Source organism: Pyricularia oryzae, chromosome 1, assembly GCF_000002495.2.
Source record: "Pyricularia oryzae 70-15 chromosome 1, whole genome shotgun sequence".
In the NCBI taxonomy this organism is placed as follows: Eukaryota; Fungi; Ascomycota; class Sordariomycetes; order Magnaporthales; family Pyriculariaceae; genus Pyricularia; species Pyricularia oryzae.
Window position 1 is genome coordinate 6,768,240 of NC_017844.1, and position 16,063 is coordinate 6,784,302.

Genomic DNA, 16,063 nt, shown 5'->3' on the forward strand with positions numbered 1-16,063 from the left:
ATTAGATTTATTTTTTTGGAATAATCACAGGTTTAGCCACTAGCCAAACTTCATTTGTTAACTATAATTGATGAATTTTATGAGTAATCTTGTCAAGCCAAAGTTATTAATAAACATCTTGTTTAATTTGAAAAAAGGTAACTGGGACTTTAATCTTTCTTGTCCGAGGTCCTGTTACGGTTCAGGACAAGAAGCCCTGTTAAACCAAGGAATCAAACCAAGGATATACTTGTACCAAGTTGCCAGTTTGCTCCTTTTTTAGAACAATTGTGAAGGGTTCTAAAAGGGACGTAAATGAGGTCTCCGCTATATTAAACCTAAAAACCGAAGTTAAATGCAAGAGATGCATACGCAACGAACCAAGCAGCCATTCTTAAAACCCAGTATTTGTACCTCCACTGTGTTATCCGGCATTGCCAAATCATGAGCGTAACATGTACCGCCCAAAGTAGCTATTCTAGACCGATACAATTGCACCATTGCCAAATATACCGGACCGCGTCCATTGGAATTACGCGATTTAACTAGTCCAAGGCCGATTAATCTGGCTGATGTTATGAGCTCGACGGATTTCATCGCCATCCACACATCAAGTTCGCTTGGACGAAATGATCTCTGCCGTCTGCCACTCTGCTCAGGTGTCTCTTGGCAGTTTGCTGCCGAATCTGTCTCCGTCGGAACACATGATCGACTCTGCATATATCTCGACAGGGTAAAGACCAAGCAATGAGGGAAATAAGCTGGAGTGCATATGAATATTTGTAGTAGTAGTCGTCTCGGGTGGCTGGTTGGTTTGTGACTAAAATAGAACAAAGGTTGCATTAGTGTTTCTAGTTTACAGCGGGTCTTTGGAAACCCTCGTACTTGAACTATAGAACAATGGGATATCACAGAGAGCTCGTCTAACTTTAAGTTAAACACAACAACTCGATCCTGGACCTGGGCTAATGTATTATAAAATGCATGTTAAAGGCTTCAAATAAACAGGGTCGACTATCTACGCGTGGAACAGGCAACCTAAGGTCCTAAGCATAAGAAAAGGTTAAAATAATTCAAGGTTTTATGCAAGAGCTTTTTGCGAGATAAAGGAGACGGCCGTGTGACTGATATAGTTTAAAAGACCAATCTACCTCTGACTAACCTTTATAACCTGGCGGAACAATGTTCAGGCTGCTTGTGCACCTTGACTGTACCACCAAACTGGCAATGATAGGCTTATGTACGCTTCCTCATCTCCAGGCCGTGTCTAGCACCAATGAGTAGAGTTACCGTTGAGCTTGCCTTGCCACGGACTAAAGCTACCCGCGACACCAGGCGTTGCGATAGAAGAGTCGCCATATGGCTTTGGGAGTAGCTAGGAGGTTTCACCTGTCACGAATACAGTCCAAGCTCAACGAGAATGTTGCATTGTAGGGACGATGTTATGAAAAGACACGAATGAATACAAGGCCAAACACCTGTGCGAGCACTTTGTCAAATTTCAAGAACAATCCTCCCGTCTCCATGGCTAAATCTTTTCAATGGTCTTTTACTTGACAGTGTTTGGACATTTGATTTCCTCGCATGCTGAGAGAAAAGCTGCTTCATGTGCATTACTAGCGTTTTGTTTTTAGCCAAATCTGTTTAAATGCCGCCAAAAAACAGACTTGCTTGATTTATTTATAGACGCACTTTTGACTCGAGAAGTGGTTACTAAAAGTGCCTTGAATCTTGGATTACAGGACGGCTCACTCTTGACTTGCACGTCTAATTGTGAACGCCGGGACTTTTCCTTGATACCCGGCTCTTGTCTACTGCACCTTTGACGCCAAGCTCCCGAAAGTGAACCTCATCGATTCAGCATCTGTGGGCTGGTTAGTTTCGCGACTGGGACGTTTCGACACCGGACCTCGTTACGAGTCTGGACGAGTTCTTTTCAAACTCTATCCCGAACGCCCGGTGAATATCCAGTCCAAGTTGTACAAATGGAACGAATGCTCCAACGATGCCTGAACGGCGTACCATTGACGTTCAAGTCCTTGACCTGGAACATGTTATAACCCATTAATTCTTCGACATGAATAACCGGTTCTAGCTTGTAGAGAAACTAGGTGAAGGTCTGAAGGATTTCAAACATCAATGTTGGATGAAATATAAATCACAAGACTTGGGGTTGTATTCCTAGAGTAACGAGTTAGAGATTCTTTAGCTGTGATTGCAACAGGACGTGGACTAAAACTCCCTGATTTTGTTATCCTTGCCGCTGCGCGGATTTGCCAAGCGTCAGCTTCACCGTCCCTTCTGCAGTGGAATCCCGCCTGGATATGAAGCCACAGCAAGTCACTGCCACCATAACCACCCCTTGTTCGCTCCATGTGTGTCCGAGTCCCGATGCCCGCGACTTTTCCCGCCAGGATGCGGCTTCAACCCTTCGTAGTGGCTATCAGCATGCGCCACCCAGAGAGTGCCCGCTTCGTCCACGTCGGTGTCGATGATGATGTAGCCGTTCTCGGCGTCCTTGAACTGTGCCCGTCGGATCCCGAGGCGAAGGTTGCGACCCTTGATCCTCCTGCCGTACTCCTCGACGACGCCGCCGAGGAAGTCGGCCGGGTAGTTGGACTCGACCTTTTCCAAAAAGTTGTCGGAGCTCTGGGTCTCGATCAGCTCCCGGTGCCGCTCCGCCGTCTCTCCCGTGTTGGCAAAGTCGCGCATCTCCTCGACGCTGTAAAAGGGGCCGAGCTCCGGCATCTGCGCCTCGAGGCTGCTCAGCACGGCCCGGATCCCGCAGAGCTGTCCCTGGCCCGACGTGGGGATGCTGATGGTGCCGTAGGGGAACCGTTCGTAGTACTGCCGCATTGCGCTCCTGTCACGCTTGAGGAGCGTCGCGCCGGCGCCTGGGACGTTGGCGTCTTTGATGCTGGCGCCTCTGACGCCGGCGGCGTCGACGCTGCAAGCTGCGCCAGAGCCCGCGCACTGGGCAGAAGCGGCGGCGAGGCCAAGGATGATGCCTTTCTCGAGGAGCATTCTGTGGTGGGTTGGAGAGATTCCTGCAGAGGTCGGACTTGGATGGCCGATTAAAGGATCCTGACTAGATGGAGCCGGCAAGAGCTACAAATAGTTCCCACCTCGTGTGATGTTAAGAATTTTCAGGTTGATGCCGGCTTTGTCGTGTCCATCGGTGTGGTTTGAATGAATCCCTTGGGCTTTGATGGGTAATCCAGGGTGAGAATGTAAAAATAGCAAGATCTTCGTGAGAATTTTTCTCGGCGGTAAGGGTCAAAGCATTAATTACTCGTTGACAGGCTAAGTTAATAAAAACTTATTACATAGTAGTTAACTTGGCGCCGAGTACATTCAAAAGTTGCGTTATTTTCAATCTAGATTATGCCAAAAGTCCTTAGATGTCCGTCTGTTACCATGCTGGACAATTAAGTCTTTGGCGAAAGAGGGCAGAAAGCATCCTCAGACTGAAGAAAGCGGCTTTATTTGTGTTTATGCCGACAAGACTCTTCGCCCCGGCCCGACCCTGTATGGAATGCAACAAACTGCAGAGACGAGAGACCCGACACCAGTTTTTACTTTGATTGTTTTAATTATTTCAACAGTTACTACTCTAGTTCTAGACCTAGTTCTAGATTGTAAAAGACTAGCACACGCCGCACAAGCATTATTTCGCTTCCCCCGCCACAAACTTGCTCCCCTTGGCAACATCGCCACTCAGAACCTCCATGCTCTTGTTGCCCATAATCTCCAGGACGGAAATGGCCGCTCCACACTCGCTGGCCAGGTAGTTTCGTATCTCCATGGCGACCAGCGAGTCCACCCCGTAGGCGTGGATGGGCTTGCCAATGTCAATATCGGGCTCTGCAATGCGCATGGTGCGACTGATGCGCTTGACCAGGGCATCGCATATGATCTGCGCCGCCGCCTCGTGGCTCGCGGCAAACTTGAGCGCATTGGCGACCGACACGGCCCCGCCCTGCTCCGCCGCGTCCGCCAGCGCCGCGCCGCCCGCCGAGCGCATCTGCCTAAACAGAGGAGACTTGATGAAGGTGGGCTCGGGCAGGCCGCGGTCCTGGAACACGGACAGCGGGGCCAGCCCCACGCCGATCTGCGGCTGGCCCCCGTGGCGCGCCCGCTCGGCGTCGAGGTGGAACTCGACGAGGCTCAGGAACTCGTCCTCGCGGATGCCGTCGTGCGCGTAAAAGAAGAGCGGGTTCTTGTTGAGCGTCTCCTGGTTCTCGGCGACGAAGCCCACGCTCATGACGTTGCAGAGGTCGATGCAGGTGGCGGCCAGCCCGCGGGCGCGGCGGTGCACGGCCAGCGCGTCCTGGAAGGTGTTGCCCGCCGCGTAGTTGGACTGGCCCCGGTTGCCGACCAGCCCGGCCACGCTGCCCAGCATGACGAAAAAGTCCACGTCGGCCGGCGCGTGCCGGTGCAGGTTCCACGTGCCCTGCACCTTGGGGCCCAGGCACTCGGCCCACTGCGCGTGCGTCATGAACTCGAACGCCGAGTCGCGCAGCTGCATCGCCCCCTGGATCACGCCCGCGATGCGCGGGAAGCCCTGCCGCTTGAGTTGCGCCAGCGCCGCCACCAGCTGCGCCTCGTCGGCGACGTCGCATTTCAGGGCCGTGGCGCGCACCCCCATGCCTGAAAGCTCGGCGAGCAGCTCGCGCGTGGTCGGGGCGTCGGCGCCGCCGCGCGACAGAAACACGACGTTCTTGGCGCCCTGGGCCGGCGCGGCCATCCACCTCGCGATGGAGCGGCCCAGCCCGCCGGCGCCGCCGGGGAGGAGGTAGGTGGCGTCGGGGCGCAGGCGCGTCGGGGCGGGCGGCTTGGGGACGACCTTGACGAGGTCGTCGGGGTGCGCGGCCAGCACGACCTTGCCCATGTGCCTGCCCTGCTGCAGCAGGCGGAAGGCGTCCTCCAGCTCGGCGAAGCGGTGGACGTTGAGCGGGCGGCAGGCGTGCAGCTTGCCGGCGGCGTGCAGGTCGACGACGGAGCGCAGGATGCGCGAGGTCAGGGGCCGCGCCAGCGTGGCGATCTGCGCCAGGTCGACGGCCGTAAAGGTGGCGCACCTGCTGAAGGGCAGCATGTCGATTTTGGCGTTGGCCATGATGTCGCGCTTGCCAATTTCGATAAAGCGCCCAAACATGGCGATGCAGTTGAAGGATGCGCGGAGGGCCTCGCCCGAGAGGGAGTTGATAATAACGTCGACGCCCCTGCCGTTGGTCATGCGCATAACGCCGTCGGCAAAGGACAAATCGCGACTGCTAAAAATGTGGTCCTCGGCGAGGCCGTATTCGTCGACCAGCAGCTTTCTTTTTTCGCGCGACGACACCGTCGCGTAGACCTCGGCGCCCAAATGCTTGGCCAGCTGGATCACGGCCTGGCCCGTACCGCCCGCGGCGGCGTGGACGAGGATGGTCTCGCCGGGCTGCAGACGCGCCACCTCGTAAAGGCAAAAGTAGGCCGTGACGAAGACGACGGGGATGCTGGCGGCCTCCTCAAACGACATGCCGTCGGGCATCTTGGCCAGCAGCTCGCGGGGCACCCTGGTGCGGGTCTGCAGGCAGTTGTTGTCGCCGTTCCAGACGACGATGACGCGGTCGCCGACCTCGACGTCGGCCACCTCGGAGCCGACGTGGGTGACGACGCCGGCGCCCTCGTAGCCGAGGATGTTGTTTGCCAGCTCGCCCATGGCCACCATGACGTCGCGGAAGTTGAGCCCCGCCGCCCGGATGTCGACCTGTACCTCGCCGCCGCCGAGGGGCTGCTGCGCGCCCGGCCAGTCGACAAAGTGCAGCTTGTCGAGGTTCCCCGGCCCCGAGGTGTGCAGCTTGAGGCTGCGCTCGGGGTCCGCGCCAAAGGCTTGGCGTTGGGGCTGCAGCTCCGTGGTCCTCTGCGCGATGAACCGGTTGACCGGAGGAGCGGCGACGATCCGCGCGGTCTGGACGTAGCCGCCGTCGGCAGAGTCGACTTCGCTGACCAGGTAGTCGGCGTGGCGATCGGGGGAGATGAAGGGTCCGCCAAAGTGATGCTTGAAGACCTTGACGGCGTTGGAAACAACCAGAGAGGTCTCCGAGGACGGGAGGTGCATGAGCAAGAGGTCTGAGCCGTCCAGGTCTCGCTCCCAACGGACGGTGCGCAAAAGACCCGGGATCAGAGCCATGTGTGGGTTCTCGTGCGGATCGAGAGTGAGCCAGAGCAGGCCTCCAGCAGTGGTCAGCAGCTGGCGGAGGAGGGCAAACTCGGCTTCGCTAAACGACGACGCGAGGAACGGAGCGGTGGTCTCCATGGTGACGATACAGCAGGTGTTTTTCAGTTGGTGCTGGGCGAGGTCGGCAAAAGGAACAACACTGACGTCCAGTTTGGTCACCTCTGCAACAGCAGCAGACACCGCCGCAGCCAGGGCAACATCCTCTGGCGTCGTGTGGGCAACCACAAACACCCTACGAATAACATCGTCGTCATCCAGCTGCTTGCTGGCCTCGGCCGGCCTCGTCGCCACAATCATGCTCTGCACGTGGAGCTCCTCCCTGGGGGAGTCCTTGAGCTCCAGCACCGTCTCGGCAAAGCCGGCGTTGCGCAGCACCTGCTCCCACCCCTTTCCGTCCAGCAGCGGACCCCAGGGGCGAAAGTCCTCCCTGCCGGCCCACCAGCCCGCGAGCATGCCAAACACCAGCGGGGACTCGAGGCACCAGATCTCGGTCGTCTCCTGGAGGAGGACCTTGCCGCCGGGCTTCAGGAGGCTGTTGACGCGCGCCATGGTCTTGGTGATGTCCGACGTGGCGTGCAGGCAGTTGGCCGCGACGACGAGGTCGTACGACGCCAGGTCGAAGCCCTGCGCCTCGACGTCGCGGTCGATGTCCAGCGTCTTGAACTCGAGGACGCCGCCGTTCTTCCACTTGGCGAATTTGCCGGCGGCCGTCTCGAAGAAGCCGGGGCTGATGTCGGTGTACGTGTACTTGAGCAGACGCGACTCGCCGACGACGCGCGTGCCGTGCGGGCAGACGGCCTCGAGGATGCTGGTCGTGGTACCGCCGGTGCCGGCGCCGATCTCCAGCACCTTGAGGTCCGCGCCGCGCTTGTGGCTCAGCGCCCTGGTGTACGCCCCCATCAGGGTGTGGATCTTTTGCGTGCCGATGGCCACGCGGTAGACGCGCTCCAGCATGTCGTCCATGCCGAACAGCAGATGCAGGCCGTCGACGTCGCCGCGCAGGACGGCGGCGATGTTGCGGCCCATGCGGTTGATCATGAGCGCCTCGGGGTGCCCGCTGGCCTCGTACTCGGCCATGAACCTGTCGCGGGCCGCGGCGTCGTCCACCACGGCCGCCCACGACGGGTCCTGGCGGAGCACCCTGTTGTGCTTGTAGTCGTCGGCGATCCGGCGCAGCCAGCCGAGGTATTTTTGCATGTGGTCGGGCAGGGCCTTTTCGTCCGCCAGAGGCCGCGCCTCGAGCTCCTTGACGGCCTCGAGGATCCAAATGGCGCAGGCCAGCTGGACGTCGCCGAGCTGCTTGACGGCGGCCGCTTCGAGGTCTGGAGTCTCGAGCGGCTGCAGGGCGCGGCGCATGCAGGCCTCGGCTTCCCCGTTGGCTTCCAGTATGTCCACGTCGGGCTTCCACTCCAGGTTGAAGGAGATTTCCCGCGCGCTGCTGCCAGACTCGCCCGACGCGGTGCTCTGCTGCAGAGGAACCGCCTCAATCCCGCGCATCACCACCCTGACCGGCGTCCCGGCAGCGGTGCTGCTCCAGGTGGTAATGTCGGCCTCGACCTTTTTGTGGCCGACGCGACCGGCCGAGGCGTGCACCTTGAGCTCCGCACCAGGCTGGGCCTCGACGTCGGCGCTGACCCACACGCTGCGCATCGCGACGGGCACCATGGGCTCCGTCAGCCGCTCGGCAGACGCCTGCAGGGCAAAGATGAAGGACTGCAGGATGCTGTCGAACACGGGAGGCTGGATGACCGAGGGGGCGAGGGCGCGCGCCGGCATCGCGCTGGCGACATCGGGGATGCGGATGGTGGCGAGCGACTGGCCGCGCGTCTTGTTGTCGCCGCTGGAGTTGTTGTGCATGCTGGCGACGTTGCGGAACAGAGGCCCGAACCCGAGCCCGATGCGCTCGAGCTCGGCGTACTTGCTGGGCAGGGCCTCGGTCTGCGGCGCGGTGCAGGCCTGCGTGGCGGTGGAGAGCAGCTTGCCAAAACGCCGACGCCTCGCCTCCTCCTCGCGCCCGTCGTCGATCACCCCCGTGGCGGTCGAGGCGCTCGTCTCGGCGGCGATCTGGCCGCGGCTGTGCTCCAGCCAGGCGTCGTCGTGCGGACTAAACGAGGTCACCTTCCACTCCCACCACGTGCTGCTGTCGGCCTGCCTCGACTCGGCGACGCGCCGCATGGAAAACATGGTCTCGGCGTGCTCGTCCTCGCCGACCTGCAGCGCCCTCGAGATGCTCACGTCGCGCAGGTTGAAGCCGAGCGGCGCCTCGCCCCGGTCGCCGTACAGCTGGCGCACGGCCTCGACGGCCATGACCAGGTACGTGACGCCGGCGACCACGATGCTGTCGGTGACCTTGTGGTCGCGCAGCCAGGGCACCTCGGCCACGCGCAGGTGGTTGCGCCAGCGCGGGGCGTCGGGATCCCAGTCCCGCACCGGCGCGCCGAGGACGTCGTGCCGCGCATGCTTGCGGAACCGCCAGGCGCGACTGGTCCGCGACTCGAGCCACGAGTGCGTCTCCCTGGCGTGGTGGAACGGGTACGGCGGCAGGTCGACCAGCAGGGGCTGGGCGTCGGCGACGCGGTTGACGCGGCGCAGGTCGACGGGCAGGCCGGCGGCGGCGAGGGTGCCGACGGCGCGCAGGGCGGTGGCGCAGGCGTGCCTCGCGCGCGTCAGCACCGACACGTAGCGCAGGTGGCGGTAGTTGGGGTCGCTGAGCACGGCGTCGCGGGCGGCGGCCTGCAGCGCGCCGTGCGGGCCCACTTCCACCAGGTGCGACACGGGGAGCTCGGCGCCGCCGCCCACCTTGAGCTGCTTCCGGGCCACGTTGGCCGTGCACAGCGCCACGAGGGCCTGCGAGAAGCGCACGGGCGACACGAGGTTCTGCACCCAGTAGTCGGCGCTGGTCATGTCGCCCGCCGGGATGAGGCCGCCCGTGACCGACGACGCCACCTGCACGTCGGGCGAGGGGGTGCCGGTCAGGGTGCCCATGAGCGAACGGTATTCGTCAGACACGGGCAGCATGTGGCTGGAGTGGTACGCCTTGGGCACGCGTAGCTTTCTCGCAAAGAGCTTCCTGCTGCTCGCAATCTCCACCAGCGCATCCACCTTGGCCTCGTCTCCTGAGATGGTGAGGCTGTGGGGCGAGTTGTAGCAGGCAATCACCAGCTCCCCGGCGCCCAGCTTCTCCTCGACCTCGGCAATGATCGGCGCCACCTCCTCGGCGGTGCACCCAATCGCCATCATGGCACCGCGCTTATCGCCAGCAGCAGGCTTTGCGCTGACCACGCCACGACAGTACGCCACCTTCCACGCCGACTGGCGATCCAGCGCGCCCGCCGCATAAGCCGCGCCGATCTCGCCGCTCGAGTGGCCGACCACCCGCCGGGGCAGCAGGTTCCAGCTGGCCAGCAGATCCACCAGGGCGACCTGCAGCACGGTGCACAGCGTCTGCGAGTACAGGGGCTGGTCGATCTTGGTGGCGTCGGCGTCGCGCCGCGCGAGCTCCTCGAGCACGCTGAAGCCGCCGCCGAGCGTGCCGGCGATGAACGCGTCTGCCTCGGCGACGCTGGCGCGGAACACGTCGTACGCGAGCAGCTCCCGGCCCATGGCGAACCACTGCGCGCCCTGGCCGGTGAAGATGAAGGCCGCGGCCGGCGTGTTGGCCTTGCCGGGCCGGACGGCGTCGGCGGTGGTGGCGGGGTCGGTCAGCGCGCTCAGCAGGGAGGCGGCCGTGTCGGCGGTGACGGCGAGGCGCCACGAGAGGCGCGAGCGGCGCTCCGACAGCGTCATGGCGAGGCTGGTGAGGTATGCGTCGTCGATCTTGAGGGTTCCGTCCTGGTTTGTCTGCTTCTGCAGGTGCTCTGCCAGGCTGGCGAGGATCCGTGAGATGCCGTCTTGGTCGTTGGCCGAGACCAAAAAGACCTTGTGAGCAGGTGGTTGTGGCCGTGGGGCAGCGTCGTTGGCTTCCGGTGCTGGTGTCAGTGATGTGTTTGATTTCGTGACGTGCAGGTGGCTCCTGTCGCCCAGTCCCAGGTTTTCCAGGTAGCTCCTTGCATCGTCTATTACGACGTGGGCGTTGGTGCCTCCAAACCCGAAACTGTTGATACTTGCCCGCCGCACCCCCAATGGTCCCGGTTCAAACGGCGTCGGGACAAGAGGCAGCTTGAGACCCCATCTTTCGATGGGTATCCGGGGGTTGATTTTTTCAAAGTTGGTGTTGGGCGGAATGACACCATTCTCCAGCGCCAAGACCGTCTTGATGATCTGAGCCATCCCGGAAGCCGCCTCCAAGTGGCCGATATTCGCCTTGACGGCACCGACATACAGCGGAGGCTTGGCCGCTGGTCCGCCGCGCTGGAAGACGGACGCAATGGCGCTGGCCTCGGTCGGATCGCCGGCCGGCGTGCCTGTAAAGTGGCCCTCTATGAAGCCGGTGTGGTCGGTGTCCAGGTTGTTGCGGGAGTAGACGTCTCTTATCAGACGCTCCTGGGCCGCCTTGTTGGGCAGCGTGATGCCGCCGGTGCCGCGCCCGTCCGAGTTGACGCCGGTGCCGCGCAGCACGCCGCGGATCACATTGCCGTCGCGGATGGCCGCCCACACGGGCTTGAGGATCACGGTCCCCACGCCCTCGCCGCGGCCGTAGCCGTTGGCGCGCGAGTCCAGCGAGTAGCACTTGCCGTCGGGCGAGACCATGCCGAGGCCGCTGGCACGGAACATGAACTCGGGCGACTCGATTATGTTGACGCCCGTGATGATGGACTGTAGTCACGGTCAGCATCTGCATGTGCCCGTTTTGTGGCCGCAATATTTAAGCAGCTCAACATACCATGTCACTGAGCCCGGCTCGGAGGTCCTGGGCTCCCGTGTGCAACGCCACAATACTCCCCGAGCATGCCGTGTCGAGGGTAAAGCTGGCCCCCCGCAGGTCGTAAAACCAGCTTACTCTCGCCGCGAGGATGGCCGCGCTGGTGCCGATGGGCTTGTACTTGACGGACAAGTCTGGGTCTTCCTGCAGGATGGAGCGCACGTCGTCGGTGAAGACGCCCGCGAACACGCTCGTTTTGCTGCCCTTGACGTCCTCGAGGCGGAGGCCCGCGCTCTCCATTGCCTCGTAGACGTTTTCCACTTTTGTCCTCGTTAGGCACCGAGCCGATAGGGGGATGATGTAAGTTGCGTAACATGACTTACTGACTACCCTCTGCTGCAGATCCATGGTTTCCGTCTCTGTGCGGGGAATGTTGAAGAATGCCGCGTCAAACTGCTTGCCGTTCTGCTCGCCGTCTCGCAAAAAGTGCCCGCCCTTGACCACGTTGCTCCCCGCGTGCTCCGGCGAGGGATGGTAGTGTGCGTCTTGGTTCCATCTCGTCGCTGGTACCGGAGACCAGGCCGACCTGCCGTCCATCAGCAAGTCCCATAGTCTGGAGGGATTTGTGGCGTCGCCGGGGAAGCGACATGCCATGCCGATGATGGCGATGTCATCGTTGGCGGGTACGGTGGAACCCATTGTCGAGGTAGGTGATGTAGGTGATGAGGTGATGAGGTGATGAGGTGATGAGGTGATGAGGTGATGAGGTGATGAGGTGATGAGGTGATGAGGTGATGAGGTGATGAGGTGATGAGGTGATGTAGGTGGTGAATGTAGTAGAACTGTAAAGGACAAAAGAGGCGTATAGATGCCGAGACTCGAAAGTCAAGCTGCTACGGCTGCACTTGGTAGAATCTATATGGCATTAAATCAAACCATGGACTGTTGTAATGCTATCCCCTACTAGTCCCTGTCAAGTCTGCAAATGCCACGACTAATACATCCTCCACTAATGCTTCCGCGACCCCGAGACGATCATTCAGAGAGACATCCACATTCAATGTACCTGTCCACCAAAGCAACCAAGGCCATTGTATTCGCGTCCCCAGTTATCATGACCCATGTTATCGCGATCATTTCTTGGAACCGGCATTTGTCCCAAAAGTCCCAGCGGATGCTCCAACAAATGCTCCAGCAAATGCTCCAGCTAATGCTCCAGCGAGTGCCCACCAGGCCCCAGTAAGCACCCTAGTTTTACCCCGTTCCCCATGGAGCCAAGACCGTCTTGCCATAGCGTCTCAGTGGAGAATGCAGTGCACAGCCCAGTCGGTCGAGGGGCAGAGGGGCGGCTGGGGAATCCTCGGGTATCTGGAGGGACGTGTGCATGCGGCTGCTGCAGTATAGTGCCAGTTATAAAGAAGTATCTGTGTTTTTGTCGTTTTATGCCCGTCGGCCATCTGCTGTCAGGCTTCCCACTCAGTTCATCACAATGCTTGAAGAATTCCCTGTATCGGTTCTGTTTTTGGGGCTTGTCTTGACTGGATATCTGGTTTACAATTATTTGATTTTCCCAACTCCTCCTTCTGTTGCCAAGTTGCAGTTTCTCAACACTTCGCCTGGCGAATGGTTTCCTTACCTCAAGGCGCTCTACCGCAACACTTTGGATCTAAAAAAGACTCTCTACCTGCACCACACAGAGCACAAGAATGAGACGGTCCGCGTCCCCATCCTCGGCCCCGGCCAGGACAAGTTGATTCTGCTGCCTTCTTCCCAGAGGAAATGGCTCGTGGACCAGCCCGACTCTGCCGTGAGCATGCACGAGCAGACCACCAACCACTTTCAATGGAACTATGGCACCATCTATCCCACCCGAGATCACAACAAGGTCCCCATCCACATCATCGCCACCAAGCTCACCCGGGAGATTGGAAACCTGATCCCCACCCTCTCCGAGGAGCTGGATCTCGCACTGGCCAAGCACTGGGGAGACGAAAACTCCATCGGCGACGAGTGGAAGGAGGTGGGCGTTTATGATACCCTGCGGCCCATCATCAGTCAGGCCATCAACCGCATCTTTATCGGAGAGCGGCACTGCCGAAACGATGCGGTTCTCGACGCTGGCTTCTCGTACGCCAAGGTCATCCCGCTCGAGGCCAACATTCTCTGGCTGATTCCCAACCCGCTGCGGCGTCTCTTGGCACCTCTGATCACCCTGCCGTCCCGCTGGTGCGAGAGGAGATGGTTCAATCTCACCGTCGACGAGGTCAACAAGAGGCTCGCAGCTAGAGGCCACGGCAAAGAACCAGAAAAGCACTCCGGGGAGCTCGAACAAGGACCCAAGAACGACTTTCTGGCCTGGCTCATCGAGTACGGCGAAGCCCAGGGCGACCCGTACCTGTTGGACCCCGAGGTGCTCTCCGCACGCATCCTGCTCCTCAACGCCTTTGCCCTGCACACCAACGTCTTTGCCATCGTGCACATGATCCTCGATATCGTGGGCGCCGGCGTCGAGCAAGGGTCCAAGATGGTGGCGGAGCTGCGGCAGGAGATCCACGAGGTGCGGGCCGCGCACAGCGAGGACGACGGCTGGAACAAGCGGTCGCTGGCCAAGCTGGAGAGGCTGGACAGCAGCTTCCGCGAGAGCCAGCGCGTCAACACCATCCTGAGCCTGGGCCCGCTGCGCATCGTCGGCCGCGACGGCGTCACCACCCCCTCGGGCGTGCACGTCCCGCGCGGCTACCAGGTCGGCATCCCGGCCTACTCGATCCACTTCGACGCGGACATCTACGGGGCCGACGCCGAGGCCTTCAAGCCGTTCCGCTTCTACGACAGGAGGCGGGACGCGCGGGTCACGGGCGACAGTCTCAGGGGCGCCAGGCAGGCGTGGGCCACCACGTCGGCGGACTACCTGTCGTTCGGGGCGGGGTTGAACAGCTGCCCGGGGAGGTTCTTCGCGTCGGGCATGCTCAAGGTGCTCATGGCCAACATCCTGATGCGGTATGATTTTGAGTTTCAGGACAAGAGGCCGGGCAATCTGTGGTTCGGGACCAACCACATCCCGCCGATGGGGGCAAAGATGAGGATCAGGAGGAGGCAGCTGTAGATCGACCGAGCAACACAGGCAAGGGTCGAGTTTCGTCCATAGCAGAAATAACGTTGCGTACCCCCCTGTTCGGCACCCCCCCTGTTCGGCACCCAAAAATAACAACACTTTTATTTTTATCCTCCAACTTCTATTATAAATATCTCGATGAATCTGTCACTTTTGGATTTACTTTTTTCTGATTTTAATTCTCCATTTTCCAATGAAGCAATATACTGAAAAACAGCTTATATCTGCAATTAACGACGTCAATAATGGCAATCCAATTGCAAAAACCTCCCGAAAATGGGGAATACCTAGGTCTACACTTTAAAGTCGACTTAAAGGTTCTCAACCTTATAAAAAAGCACAAAGCCCTTTTCAAAGGCTTTCCACGGAACAGGAAAAGCATTTGGCTGATTGGGTACTTACCCAAACAGCTTTAGGGCTTCCGCCAACGCATCAAGAATTACGCTTTTTTGCCGAACGAATTCTTCAAGCCGCCGGAGAGATAAAAGGCCTTGGAAAACGTTGGATAACTCGTTTTTTGGCTCGTTATCCAATCCTTAAAACCCAAAGGCCCCGTCGAATAGATAACGCCCGGGTTAATGGCGCTACTACGGAGGTAATTAAATCTTGGTGGCTTTATATTACGAACCCGGTTATTAACGCTATTAAACCGGAAAACCGTTGGAATATGGACGAAACCGGTATAATGGAAGGCAAAGGATCTAATGGCCTAGTATTAGGGCTTAACGGGATCCGGCCGTTGCAACGAAAAGAGCCCGGAACGCGTGGTTGGACGACTATAATCGAATGTATATCGGCTACGGGCGTTGCCCTCCCTCCCCTCGTTATATTTAAGGGAAAAAACGTACAACAACAATGGTTTCCCACGGATTTAAGCCCTTTCGATAATTGGCAATTTCATGCAACCGAAAACGGGTGGACAAATAACCAAACGGCTATCGAATGGTTAAAAAAGGTGTTTATTCCGTATACCCAACCTTTAACCCCTGAAAAGCGGTTATTAGTTTTGGATGGCCATGGATCACATATAACGGACGAATTTATGCTTCTTTGCTTGCAAAATAATATTCAACTCCTATATTTACCCCCTCATTCGTCACACGTTCTTCAACCATTGGATCTATCGGTTTTTGGGCCGTTAAAAGAAGCTTATCGACGTCAACTTGGATTTGTTAGCCAATTTTGCTGTTTAACAGTTATTGGAAAACGAAATTTCCTACTTTGTTATCGAAAAGCCAGATTAAAAGCATTTATAGCAAAAACCATTCAATCTGGTTGGCGTACAACGGGGTTATGGCCGGTAAACTTGGTTAAACCACTTTTAAGCCCTTTTTTGTTAGAAAATAGCAACGCCAACGTTATAAAAGATAAAAACAACGGTTTGCAAAGGGATAAAACACCGGAAAGCCCAGCCCAAAAAATTAACGACCCGTCTTTACTTATTTGGAAAACCCCTAAAACGACCCGAGATATCCGACTTCAACTGCAAAAACTTTCCCAATCCAACAAAACCAACGCTACTTCACGTCTTTTATTTGCAAAAGTCCAAAAAAGCTTCGAAGCCAAAGATACCCTTTTGGCTAGCGCCCAGCAAAAAATCAGCTTATTGGAAGCACAACTGGAGGCAATACGGCCGGTTAAAAGGAGGAGGGTGGTTCCGGATCCAAACGAGCTTTTGGTTAACAAACAGAACATTATTGGATTGCAGGAAAATGATATAGAAAATTTGGAACCTTTAGCTGATGAAGAAGAGGTTAATGAACCGGAGAAGCGTGAAAACGATTGTATTTTTGTCCGTTGATAATTTTATATTTAAATCAGTTTATAAAAGTAGGCATTTCGTTGTTAGATTTTCAGGGTGCCGAACAGGGGGGGTGCCGAACAGGGGGTACGCAACGTTACCCGAACTCGGAGCTTGGGCTCTATGTGCAGACTGCAGAGTAACGTAGCA

The 16,063-nt window shown here is 58.1% G+C and overlaps 3 protein-coding genes across 3 annotated transcripts; 1 reads left to right on the top strand and 2 right to left on the bottom strand.

The window, feature by feature from the left end:
* Positions 1–2,319: 2,319 nt before the first annotated feature.
* MGG_04753 (uncharacterized protein) lies at positions 2,320–3,003 on the bottom strand (the record flags this gene model as incomplete). Its single annotated transcript, XM_003710742.1, has 1 exon — positions 2,320–3,003. The coding sequence occupies one exon, from the start codon at positions 3,001–3,003 to the stop codon at positions 2,320–2,322; it is 684 nt and encodes a 227-aa protein (XP_003710790.1).
* Positions 3,004–3,547: 544 nt separating this feature from the next.
* On the bottom strand, positions 3,548–11,699 carry MGG_13767 (lovastatin nonaketide synthase; the record flags this gene model as incomplete). Its single annotated transcript, XM_003710743.1, has 3 exons — positions 3,548–10,954; positions 11,022–11,320; positions 11,384–11,699. 3 exons carry the CDS (start codon positions 11,697–11,699, stop codon positions 3,647–3,649), a joined length of 7,923 nt encoding a protein of 2,640 aa, XP_003710791.1. The 3' UTR covers positions 3,548–3,646.
* A 167-nt stretch (positions 11,700–11,866) lies between these two features.
* On the top strand, positions 11,867–14,251 carry MGG_13768 (uncharacterized protein). Its single transcript, XM_003710744.1, has one exon. The coding sequence runs from the start codon at positions 12,385–12,387 to the stop codon at positions 14,101–14,103; it is 1,719 nt and encodes a 572-aa protein (XP_003710792.1). The 5' UTR covers positions 11,867–12,384; the 3' UTR covers positions 14,104–14,251.
* The last annotated feature ends 1,812 nt before the right edge of the window (positions 14,252–16,063 follow it).